Source organism: Odocoileus virginianus, chromosome 11 (genome assembly GCF_023699985.2).
Source record: "Odocoileus virginianus isolate 20LAN1187 ecotype Illinois chromosome 11, Ovbor_1.2, whole genome shotgun sequence".
Lineage (NCBI taxonomy): Eukaryota > Metazoa > Chordata > Mammalia > Artiodactyla > Cervidae > Odocoileus > Odocoileus virginianus.
The window spans coordinates 23,231,534-23,243,966 of NC_069684.1; the positions used below are offsets into that span (position 1 = coordinate 23,231,534).

The following is a 12,433-nucleotide window of genomic DNA, read 5'->3' on the forward strand; positions in this document are numbered from 1 at the left end:
AAGAGCTTCTCAAGTTCAGGGACCACTTCACAGGCCCAGCTTCATCCAAAGAAGTATCCTAGGAAGGGAGAGAGCAGGAATAGCAGTGTCAATGAGACCGTGTCTCCCCACTGGAGACCACGTACCCATCGGCTGGGTTGGGTGGTAGGGTGGCCAACTGGGACCTCTCCAGTTTTAGCACAGGAAAGGCTAGCAGCCAGGGGCACCCCTTCGTCCTGGGCAAACCAAGATGGCTGGTTACCTGATAGATGGAAACCACTTAACGCTCCCATCAGGAGTGGGCCGTCAAAAGCAGTTATGCTCTTCAGAATGCTTCTATACTGTTGGGAATCTGAAATTCAAATTTACTGGTGCATGCAAATCCTGAAAGCCCAAACCAGAAAGCCAGTGATAAGGAAAGACCTGCTACACATTCCTAATATAGGCCCAGACCACAAGCATGCCTAAAGAGAAAAGCTAGAAAAACAAAAATCTCTGGGTTTTTTGCCCTTTTGGTAGGGGGAGGGAACTCAGCCACAAAGCTTCATGTTAATGGAAAAGGGCTAAATGTTCATCTTGGATTCCCCACTCTCAGCCAGCACCCTCTTTCTTTTCAGGCTGGGAGTTCCCTTGAGTGGGGAAAGGTGATCTGACATGCTCATCTTTCTCCTTCCCAGGGGATCAACTGGTACCACTGGAAAGGCCATGAGTTCTCTATCCCCTTCGTGGAGATGAAGATGCGCCCATACAGCCACCGTCTCGTGGCAGGGAGGAAACGGCGGTCCTTGCAGTTCTAAGCAGTGGGCGGCTGCGAGCCAACTGACCTTTTCTGTCATTTGTTTGTACTTTATAATATGAAACAAGGGGTGGGGGACATAGTAATGTGCTTTGCAACATGTTAAGAGTGTTTGAAGGAAGCAGGATGTAGCAGGAACCAGTTGAGAATCAGCAGCTCGTGGTTTCTGCTGCCTCCGGGCCTGCCCCTCAGTCTCCATGCTCCCTCCTACCCAGCCATCCCTAACCATCCCCTCTTTTCCCACCAAGGAGGAACAGTGAGACATTTTCTTAAAAGACCAACTCAAAACCAGATCGTGGAGTCAGATCGGTGACAGGCACGTGCCTTCTTTCCTGCCCTCCTTCTGAGATGCCCTTAACTTCCAGGAACCGAGCTCTGGTCACTGCCTTCGGTGGCTGGGTTCTCACACCAGTCCCAAGAAGAAGCCCCAGCAAGAGAGCTTTGCCAACAAGTCCCCTTAAAAGGAAATGTTTTAACCTCACCCTGTCCCAACAACCCAAGTCCTTGGTAATGGGCCAAAGATTCTCATTGAACGTTCTTAGTCTTACCAGCCAAGTGTCCTCTGTCACCTTTCAAGAGGAAGGGCCTATTTTCCAGCCAACCCATCCTTTGCCCACTTCCATCCTACCTTAAGATCCCCTGTGGCCTCACAAGCCCAGCCACTGTTATGGATTCTAGTTCCCAAGGTGTTGCTTACACCTGGCCTGGGCTGCACAGTGGCCATGTGCCCGAGGGTCATAAGTCCCTGCCCCCTCCCTCAGGTCAACTTTCTTTGAAGCTAGGAGGTGGAGAGAGTTACGGTTCATAGCACTTTGGGGTCAGGCACTGAGGAAAAGGCAGAAGAAACAGGTCTGGGTTCCCCTCGGAACCTGTCATTGAGATCACAGGTTCCGTGGGGAACATAGATCCCACCTAGCTCCATTTTCTCTAATTCTGGTCCTATTTGTCATGGATTCTTTTTCCTGAATTGCAAACTAAAGCCTCAATTCTGAGGCTCTCATTTCAGCCAAGCTCTCCTTAGGGCAGGCGGCTTAATAAGAGTCAGGAGAAGTTATATGACCAGCCAGCCATTCCCCTGACTGATAATCTCTGGGAAGAGGTGGAATTTCAGGGTTTGGGTTTCAGTTTTCTCCTCTTTCTTTTGGTCCAGTGAGAAACAGGAATGACCTCCTTAATGAGGTGAGCTCACAAGAAGCCTTTCTCCATCTTCTTTTATTATTCTGCCTTTGAGAGGAAAAATGAAAAGTGCCAGAGGAAATTACATCTAGAAATCCAAAGGTGAATAGGGGAAAAGTATGGGCCTACCTCCCCTTTTATGAGATGTGCTTTCTTCACTAGCATGATTTGATTTTTACACCCAAGAGACCTGGAGGCTCTAAAGCCATGACCCTTCAACTTCTCCAACCAAATGTCAGCTACAAGCATTCCTGTGGTGTCTGCCAAAATTCATTCCCAGTCTCCCCAGCCACTTGTTTCCTCCTCTCAATTTTTCCTTGAGGCCTCAGGTTTGGTTGTTTTGTAATATCCACCTTTAGTCAAACTGAGGCATCCTGAGCCTTTCCCAGCCAATCACTGGATGAGCCTGAGAGTTGGCAATTTTCTAATGGAAACATGCACAGTGTAACTGAGCTATGTTAAGCAGGGAAGGACAGTCCCCCAGGCTGACAACCACATTTCTGATGTAACGAGGATGGAGTCAGTCGCCCCTTGCCCTCTCCCTTTAGTAGATCTTCAAGGTCTTGTTCACTGCCATGGTGTGGGTGTGACTGCCAGACCAGGGGTGGAAATGGAGGTGACATTCCCATTTCTCAGTTCACCATGGGCTTCAAAAAACTAGGGGGAAGGAAGAAGAAACAGAAAAAATCCTTTCAAGAAACCCGGTAATTAAGATTTAGCTAGAGAGTGGGAGCCCAATGAACAGCAGGAAGCTTGTTGAATGTGGAACCTGGGGTCTCAGGGGTGGGCTCTGCTGTGTTTTGGCGCTATGACTTCAGGAAGATTGTTTCACCTCTTGGGGCTTCAGTTTCCTTATCTGGTTGAATGAGACTAGAACGGCTTCAAACTTCCCTGTCAGTTCTGATGGTCAGTAAGGCTAGTCTCTGATCTGAACATGAAAATTGGCATTGGTGAGCAAGCACAACTAAGTAATGAAAATTCACTAGAAGCCCTGCTTTATGAAAGAGACAGAAAAAGAAAATCTGATTCTGAAGTCATCAGTAAAACATATACACATGTACATAACACAGCCACACACACACATACACACGAAAATATTGCAGAAAAGACTGCCAAGGAAGTGGCTGGATTCATTTTGTCCATAAAAGCAGAACCTGGGGTCCCGGGTGATACGAGTACAGCCCACCTCATCGAGGGAACTGAGATGGGAAAAGATGATGGGTCCTCATGTTGTCAATTCAGGTGAAAGCCAAGAAACATCAATGGGAACCAAAATCTGTCTTCTACTGGAACAATTTTACCCTATGGAACATCTTTATAAATAGTATCAGCAGCATTGCCTAGATTCCTGTTAAAGAATTTCAAAGCAAAGAAAGGAACTTCAAAGACTAGCTCACCTAACTTTCTATAAAAAGGATTTATAGATTCCTTTTATTAGGTAGAGTGATTTTCTCACAAGTTTTCACCATTTTTAAGAGACACTGTACCTCAGTATCTCCCCAAGGCCCATGATCAACTGGACTCAAAGCTTCATAACATGACTCATGGATTCCTGCTTATCCTGTTCCTCCAAGCACCTGCGCCCTCCCCAAAGATGGATCCAGGAAACAATAGTCAGAAAGAGCTCACCCTCACACACCACAGTTTCCTTCAAGGGACTCAGAAGGAATAGCGGTGGACTCTGCTCAGAAGCAGTTTAACGGCAGACACATCAGGATATGTGCTTATAAAAAAGAAGAAAACACCCTACCAGTGACCTCAATAGGCTCACCACCTAGACCCGAGACCCAAACAGTTTCTTCTTCTTGCATCTCCCCATCAGATAATTTCGAACGCAGTAAACACTTCCTCCAAGTTTATTTCTGGACGGTGAAGGAGCAGAGGTAGGGAAGAGACAACAAATTTGTGGAAAACTCCTGCTGGCTTTTGGACTCCCTTGTGGTTCAGCTGCAATGCAGAAGACCTAGGTTCGATCCCTGGGTTGGGAAGATCCCCTAGAGAAGGAAAAGGCTCCCCACTCCAGTATTCTGGCCTGGGAGAATTCCATGGACTGTATAGTAAGTTCTGCCGCTGCTGCTGCTAAGTCACTTCAGTCGTGTCCGACTCTGTGCGACCCCATAGACGGCAGCCCACCAAGCTCCCCCATCCCTGGGATTCTCCAGGCAAGAACACTGGAGTGGGTTTCCATTTCCTTCTCCAGTGCATGAAAGTGAAAGTGAAGTCATGTCCAACTCTTAGTGACCTCATGGACTGCAGCCCACCAGGCTCCTCCGTCCATGGGATTTTGCAGGCAAGAGTACATGGGGTCACAAAAAGTCAAACACTAGTGAGTGACTTTCACTTTCAACTGGAGGAGGGAAACTTGCTAAACATGACCACAAGGTGGTATTGACATCTCCCAGTCACCTTCTGATGATGGGGTTGAGGACACAGTGCCTCCAGGTTTTCAAAACTCATACCAAACCAGGACCCAGGAAAACTAGCTGACTGATCTGTAAAGGAAACAACAAAAATGGTAGCAAGAAAATGCAAAGCAAAATTCCAGAAATAGCTTAATCCACCCTACCCTTCATCTACCAGATCCCCACTCCACTACTCATGGAGTATGTAAGATACCCAACACCTATGCCCTCCCACCTGGGAAGCCACCAGCTCTCTGCACAGTGAAGCTGTTATTTCAAAGACAAATGTGAAGAACCAAGGTTGCCAATGAGTTCAGTGCCAAACCAAGCAATCTTTAATCACATTTATACTTTCAAAATCCAGTCCCAGAACCGAGCCATAGATTAAGGGACAACAGGTCATTATGGAATCTTCTCAAAGAGTCCTTTTAAAAGCATCATTTGAGAGAGGGTTTATGACTTCCTCTTTGTCCTCTCTTCTGGAGGATAAATGGGATCTCTGAGAACAGTGGGTACAACAAACTGAGGGGGTTGAAATAGACTAGCTAGTGGCCTGGATTTGCAAATACTCCTGGGGCATGCAAACATTTTTCTTTTTCTTTTTTTACCCTCCACTCAGAATTTCAGAAAAGGTGGAACCACTTACTCAAGATATGTGCTTTTCTATGGTTTGCTTTCTTATCACTAGACTCCTATTCAATCTAATTCCTTACTTCCATTTCTTTCCCTCCAAAGGGGACACTAGGGCATCCCAAGTGGCTCAGTGGTAAGGAATCTGCCTGCCAGTGCAGGAGACTTAGGTTTGATCCCTGGGTTGGGAAGATCCATTGGAGGAGGAAATGGCAACCCACTCCAGTATTCTTGCCTGGGAAATTCCATGGACAGAGGAGCCTAGTGGGCTTCCAACTCATTGGAAAAGACCCTGATGCTGGGAAAGATTGAGGGCAGGAGGAGATGGGGGTGACAGAGGATGAGCTGGTTGGATGGCATCATTGACTCAATGGACATGAGTCTGAGCAAACTCTGGGAGATAGTGAAGGACAGGGAAGCCTGGCGTGCTGTAGTCCATGGGGTTGCAAAGAGTCAGACACGACTGAGTGACTGAACAACAACAAAAGGGGGAACTATATTTGCACCTCACTGTCCATTCTTAAAACTTTGATCAGGAAGCTCAGAAAGATTCACACTTCAGTTTCAGTAATCCCAAGAGGGTGGGGTAATCTGCTTTCACTTGTCTCAAACTTGCCACAGCTGCAAGAAGGGCCTTGGGACCCCAGAGGCCTGTAGAGAATCTGGGAAGTTTAGGAGTCTTGCTTCTTGCACAAATCTCAAGATACCTAGAGCTGCTGATTCAGCCTCCCTGGGTGGCATGTTTTCCTCCCAGTAACAATGACAGAGAGGTTCTTTGCTCTAAGGATGAGTCTAGCTGCTACACTGTGCCTGTAGCCTCTCTCTGGTTCTACCTCTGGGTTCCTTGGCCAAGAACCTGAAGATCTTTGACTAAATTCACCCCTAAACCTTTGTTGTTTCTACCACCCAACCCCACACAGATGGGACAAAGTTTTCCTCAGCAATTCTGGAGCATTCTGTCACTGCCAGACCAAATGAGCACCCCACAGGCTAAAGGAAAACTCCTAAAAACAATAAGGAAAAAACTCCAGGAAAATGGGTGTGTTGGTGGAGGTCCAATGTGAAATGGCTCGGGTTCATCCTAATGGTATCCGGGCTGGATTTACTTAGATCCATGCTGGGCTCGTCAAGCTTTGAGAAACAGCTGGGAAGGAAAAAATTAAATGCAAAACACAAAATAACATAAAAAAGAAGCTGATGGGTCACTGGAGACTAAAAGCAAGCTCTCTGCAGATGGCCCAACAGTAAAAATAGCAAACAAACAAAATAGAGACCAGGCGTGAGGAGCCCTGGAAAAGGGACCAGCATTAGTCTTCGAGTTCTGGCCCCCCCACCGGAGCTCCTGTTCACCCACTTCACACGAGGAGGAGCGAAGTCACCAGTGGTCTTCACATCACAGAAATGAGAAGCAAAGGGGCCTCCTTTGCTTGCTCCACCTGTCTGCCTGGACCTCGCTTTTCCTTCACAGCAGCCACAAATCCGATGTGCCATCTCCAGCATTTCTGATTAATTTTTCAAGGTCACCCCTTGCCTGAAGCATGACTTCATCGCACCTGCAGCACTTCATTGTCCAAATGTCCTTGGCAGGCCTCGCCGTCTTTGGACAGAGTTGCACTTGCTCCCTACCGGAAATTCTCCCTCCTTCCCCAAGCTTAATAAGGCTGTGGCAGAGCATTCACAGAACACAGCTCCTTTTTCTCAGAAAAACCCCTGTCTGCTGTTAACTTCCTAAAACAGCTCCTCATTGTCAGTGGTGAGGCTGGGCTGCTGCTAAATTTCCAATTCATTTAACCTTTCTGGTCTCACGGGTTCCACTCTCCCAGGTACTTGCACTGGCTCATTGGCATCAGGGGTTCATGGGAGGCAGTGCAGACATCCCAGGAGGCCTGGAACACCAAAGCCTTGAGAGAGGGTTTGGGTCCAGATGCATGGCCAGGAGGCGAATGCATGGATGATCACACTGTTTTCTATTGTTTTCTTCCCATCACTGGTTTGGCAGCCCCCAGGAAGACCTTGTGTTTTTCAGTTATGTGCTCAACACAGCTTTCAAACAGCAAGTGTTGGGAGCCTTCAGAGCTGGAAGGGCCTCTGAAGCTCATCTAATCCATCCTTCTCATTTCATTCTCCAGGAAACTGAAGCCCAGAGAGGTTAGCAACTTGCCCAAGTTCACACAGCTAATTAGAAACAGAGGTGAGATTAGATCTGGCTTAGGCTTTTTGCTCCCCAAATGAAGACTAAGAGAAATGGTATTGATTATATACCTTTTATTTTCCAGATACTGTGTTAGTAGCTTGACATCTATTACTTTGTTAAATCTTCACCACATCTTGACCCAAGTTTAATCATCTTACACATGAGTGAATAGAAGAACAGGAAGATTAAGTAACACACCCAAAGTCACACAGCAGCTAAGTAGAACCATAACGGGAAGCTCTCTGTCTAATTCTAAAGTCCATGCTTTTGCTGCTTCATGAGGCTGCTGTTTTTATATTTATTTAGCGGATTTGCTAATATCCTCACAAAGGAGCCACTTCCTCTCTCCTCTCTGTCTTTTAAGAAAAGGGAATTCTTGCATTGTTTTTGCCACATACTCCAGGGGACCTTCAACCTCACCATCAGAAGTAAGAAACATCCTGGCAACTTTTTCCTTTTCCCTTTTTTTTTTTAAATTTGGGAAATGAAGGAGAGGGTCACAGTGGATTGGGAGGAGAAGATAAAGACCAGAACACAAACACTATTTCCCCCACCCCACTCCTTGGAGAATATGAAGCCTCTGTCTCAACCAACATTAGAAGAGTAGGCAATTTCAGGGTCATACTTCTCAAACTGAGGCAGGAGACGTGGCCAGGATTGAGAAGGGGGATACCCCAGAATAAGTGTTGCACGTGCTCCTAGAGTGTCAGTTTTACTCTTGTTGGGAGAGGAAGGATTATATTATTCATGTATTCAAACCAATGCAGTTGGTATCAAATGCAGAAATGCCGAAAATGTTTAGACTAAAGCCTGTAAGTTAAAGACTGATTTGGGCTCCCTCCTTCCAGACTCTCAGGGTTACTAGGACCTTCATGGTTCCTTGCAGGGACAAATCAGTGGAAATTCTTGAGGAATGAGGCTAGAAAAAGGCAGGAGCCAAATTAATTTTGTTTGTTCCCTGATTTCTTTACCCGTCTCCCAACCTGCTTTCCCCTCCCAGTGGGCAGAGGGGCTTGGAGGACTGTGGCTATAATCTCAGCTCTCTTTGCTACTTTGGGGGATTTACAGGGAAATCAGTGCTTGGCAACTTGTATTTTTCACTGCTTGGCCCAAACTCCAGACATGAGCCCCTTTCTCTTATTTGAACAACATTTATATGTAAGGAATAGATCTGGGAGAGATCTCTGCATCATGGTCCTCTCCCACATTGGGGCTGATTGGGCAGCAGTGACATCTCTCTGTTTGATGCAGAGATATCATGGCTTACAAAAAATGTCAGCCAGGGAAGTGCTGCCCTGCCAACCCTCTGTCCCCACCCGTGCCCTCTCTGTTGCCTGAACTCACACCATGGACACACAGAGCAAGGTTCAGAATCCACACGAGCTACTGTTAACACACAGACTCCCCCTTCCTATTATTCCAACCGCAAAGACACTCCAGGCCCTAGGAATTCCCAGGTACCCTAAGCAAGTCACCATGACCTTGAAGGAGCTGTTACCTGGGGCTCGGCAGCTGGAACCCACCCCAGTGGTCTCTAGACTGTTGTTCTGAGAAATCACAAACACCAAATCCTCCAATTCCTCCAAATTTGAGTTTGTTGTTTTAACCTTTAACAGCCTTTTCAGGTAAAAAATAACAAAGACCGATTTACTCACTTTGTAGCTACACTGTGCCTGGAAATGCATTTACTTAAAGACTAGAAAGACTAGATGGAAGAAAGGTAAAAAACAAGAACACATGGAGTACATACTCCTCAGGCGTTAAGTGAGCTAAAATAAAAATAAAAACAGAGGAAGGGAGAGGACAAACCAACTTCCCCACCCTTCCACAGCACTGTAGCTCAAAGACTGGAATCTCCGCTTGTTAACCATTGTTAACTAGTATTTTTAGTCCTGGTTGCTTTTAGCCTCTGTATAGTTCCTTTTTTAAAACACATTTTCTATACGTTAATAAAAGATCCTGAAGGAATGATGTGCTTTTGTGGAGTCCTGTGGGGAATCCTGGAGACGCACCTTTCTTCCCAGGAAGCTGACTTTGCCTCTGCCCAGACCCCCTCCCTTACCACTCAGGTTCACCCATCACTTCCGCCAAAGTATCTTCCCAGAATCACTCTTTTGGATGATGAAAGGGTTGCTGGACCCAATTCCATCATGTGTGGGTTGGGGGCAGGGGGCTTCTTCATACCAACAAATGGTTCTCAAACACTATGAGTACAGGTGCCTTCCCTGGTGGTCCAGTGGTTAGGATGTCAGGCTTCCACTGCCAGGCTCCAAGGTTTGATCCCTGGTCAGGGAATTAAGATCCTGCAAATCACTTCGTGTGGCAAAAAAAAAAAAAAAAAAAAAAAGCATCAGGTAAAGGGCTCAGTCTCACAGGACCACCCTCCACTTCAGACCCCAGTCGCAAGCCCAGATTGCTACCTGTGCTTCTGATCAATGGGCTACAAACTGAAGGTTTCAGTGACTAATTTGCCAGTGAAGCTCACAGATTTCAGAGAAGTATTTTCCTCAATGGATCACTGGTCTGTTATAACAGGATATATCTCAGGAACAGCTCCACCTGTTCATCAACCTGAAAGCTCTCTGAACCCTGTCCTTTTAGGTTTTTATTACATAGGTATTATGTGATTGAGTAAATCATTGGCCATTTGGTGATTGTTCCAACCTCCATTCTCTCTCTCTTCCCTCCCTAGTGTCAGGGGGTGGGGCTGAAAGTTCCAACCCTCTAATCAGGCGGTTGGTTCTCCTGGCAACTAGCCCCCATCCTTACATGTTTCCAAAAGTCACCTCATTCACCTAACCAGACATCTTTGTCACTTTTCAACTTTTAGGAAATCCCAAGGGTTTGGGGAATGGTAAGCAGGAAAGATGGATGAAGACAAATATACATTTATTATAAATCACAGTAACATAGCCAGGCTGATCTCATGCTCAATGTCTTGCTACTCCATCTGTGTCCCTTGCCTCCTGTTTTCCCATTCTCTCATCATATCCTTGCTATTTCCATCCTCTCCTTCTTCTCTCCACCTCCTTCTCCTCCTCTCTCCTTTCTTCATCTTTCTCTCTCTTCCTTCTGCATCTCCCACTCTCTCTGAATTCTTCATCTCACCTTTTGTGTTTACCATCAGGAAAGGTCACTGCTGGGTGACAGCCTCTGCTGGATGCCCCAGCGTCACCCAGACTGGTCCTGTCTATGATTTTGAGCCCTTGATCAGCCACAAAGACTGACTCATTGTCCAGTTCCCTCAAGCCTGGCGTGCCCAGTGTTAGCCAGATCGCCAAGGCTCTAGTGCCATCTATGGGCACCAACGGAGAATGTCTAACAGGCATAGCCTGCTGGGCTGCCTACCTTAGGCTCAGTCAGTCTCCAGCTCCTGCTTCTCCGACTTGTCACCTAGGGTGACATTTTCCCTTTCTCTCCCTTGAGAACAGACCCAGCGCCCAGGGTCAGATCAACTCTAATCTCCAGGAACCATTAGGTGAGACCCAGCCGAGTAACAGGGCTTCCCCTGGTGGCTCAGTGGTAAAGAATCCCCTGCCAATGCAGGAGACGTGGGTTTGATCCCTGGGTGGGGAAGATCCCCTGGAGAAGGAAATGGCAACCCACTCTAGTATTCTTGCCTGGGAAATCACATAAACAGATTGGCTGGCTACAGTCCATGGGGTCGCAAAAAAAGTTGGACGTGACTTAGCAACTAAACCACAATAAGCCAGGTAACAGCCCCAGGAGGAGGGTCATGAGGAAAACTTCCAACCAGTTCAGTTCAGCAGGCATGCAGAGCCAGGAAGCACAGACAGGACTGTGATAGCGCATTAGGTCCCATAAACCCAGACAGGTTCCTCCCCAGCTGGACAGGGAAGGGTCAAGGAGGGAACTGCCCCAGGGAGGTCTACCTGGAAGGCTGAGTCTCAGGACAACAGGAATTCGCCAAAGGAAAGACAAGGAGGGAGCAGTTAGGAGAGTCCGAGGGCATGAAGCAGAATAACCTGTGTGAGCAGCACCGAGAGTGGTGAGTATTCACGTTGGCCTGGCTCCCCGGGGCTCTGGGCAGGGGTGGTGGTGACAGAGTTGCTCACCAGGACAGACAAAGCACTGTGCGATCCCAAGGCCAACAGGCAGAGGCTTTTCTCCGCATCTCCATATTAAAAGGGAGACACAGAGTGTACTTTAAAAAGGGGACAGATTCCCAGCCTTTGATATCACAATAATTATTTTTTTAATGTTTATTTCTCCTAGCCTTTTCCAGGTACCAGCAGGCCTGTCCTCAACCCTGGGGCCATGTGAGAAACAGGGACAAAATCCCAGCTTCCAATCACATGACAATTCCCCCTGGATGGCGGCAACCCACTCCAGTATTCTTGCCTGGGAAATTCTATTGGCAGAAGAGTCTGGTGGGTTACCTTCCAAGGGGTCCCAAAGAGCTGGGCATGACTGAGCACGGATGCAGGCAGGCAGATGCCCTACACAAAAAGGGCAGATCACTTTTCTTAGCCTTTCCTTGTGCCTCATTTCCTAAAAAGCAGACTTCTATAATATCAGACAAGAGAGAACCCTTTTTAAATAAGCCACATTTCCGGGTCCTGTTTTAAATAAACCACCCCCAAAATCCATATGTCAGAATTATGTTACCAGAGGAAGAATCTTTACAGTATTCAGGTAAAACCCATCCCTGAAATCTCATTCTGCATATTATCTGGGAAAAGGAAACTAAAGAGATATAGGGATAAAGGGATACAGTGGAACTCAAAGGCATCTCAAGAATTGGTATTTATTCTTGAAGTGGCTGAATGCAAAGCTATGTTTTAGCTTAAATGAGCATAATTCACTTATTGCTTAAGACCTCCGGGTACATTGACAACCATCTGAACACGTATTTAATCACTGCTGTGTTGTGGGAATGAAGAACTGCCACGGGTGAAATTTAAAAGTAGGTTATTAAGCAAGAGAAATGTTAGCAACATTAGTAATCAGTGCAATTACCAAGAACAAGACCTAAACACAGTAGCGCCTTCTCTCCCTAATGATCCCAGCAGTGACCGCTTTGTGGGCAGCAGTAAGACATCAGGGCAGGGTAAGAGACCAAGGAGTCTGTATCTCACCTCCTGTGTGAAATGTACAAGAGTCTCCATTGCCCAGGATTTCAAGGAACATGCATTGGACTCGTAAATCCACACGTAACTGCATCTCATACTCCTCTTCCCTCATCTCACCATCTTCATTCAGTGAGCACCTGCTATGGACCAAACCCAGTGGCAC

At 46.8% G+C, this 12,433-nt stretch overlaps 1 protein-coding gene across 1 annotated transcript in view; it reads left to right on the forward strand.

The window, feature by feature from the left end:
- TNR (tenascin R) overlaps window positions 1-9,145 on the forward strand; it is a 473,470-nt gene extending 464,325 nt beyond the window's left edge. The window contains exon 23 of the mRNA XM_070474046.1: window positions 657-9,145. Coding sequence (XP_070330147.1) covers window positions 657-776 — 120 coding nt within the window. The 3' untranslated portion in view covers window positions 777-9,145. The remainder of the gene's footprint in view (window positions 1-656) is intronic.
- Window positions 9,146-12,433: the final 3,288 nt, after the last annotated feature.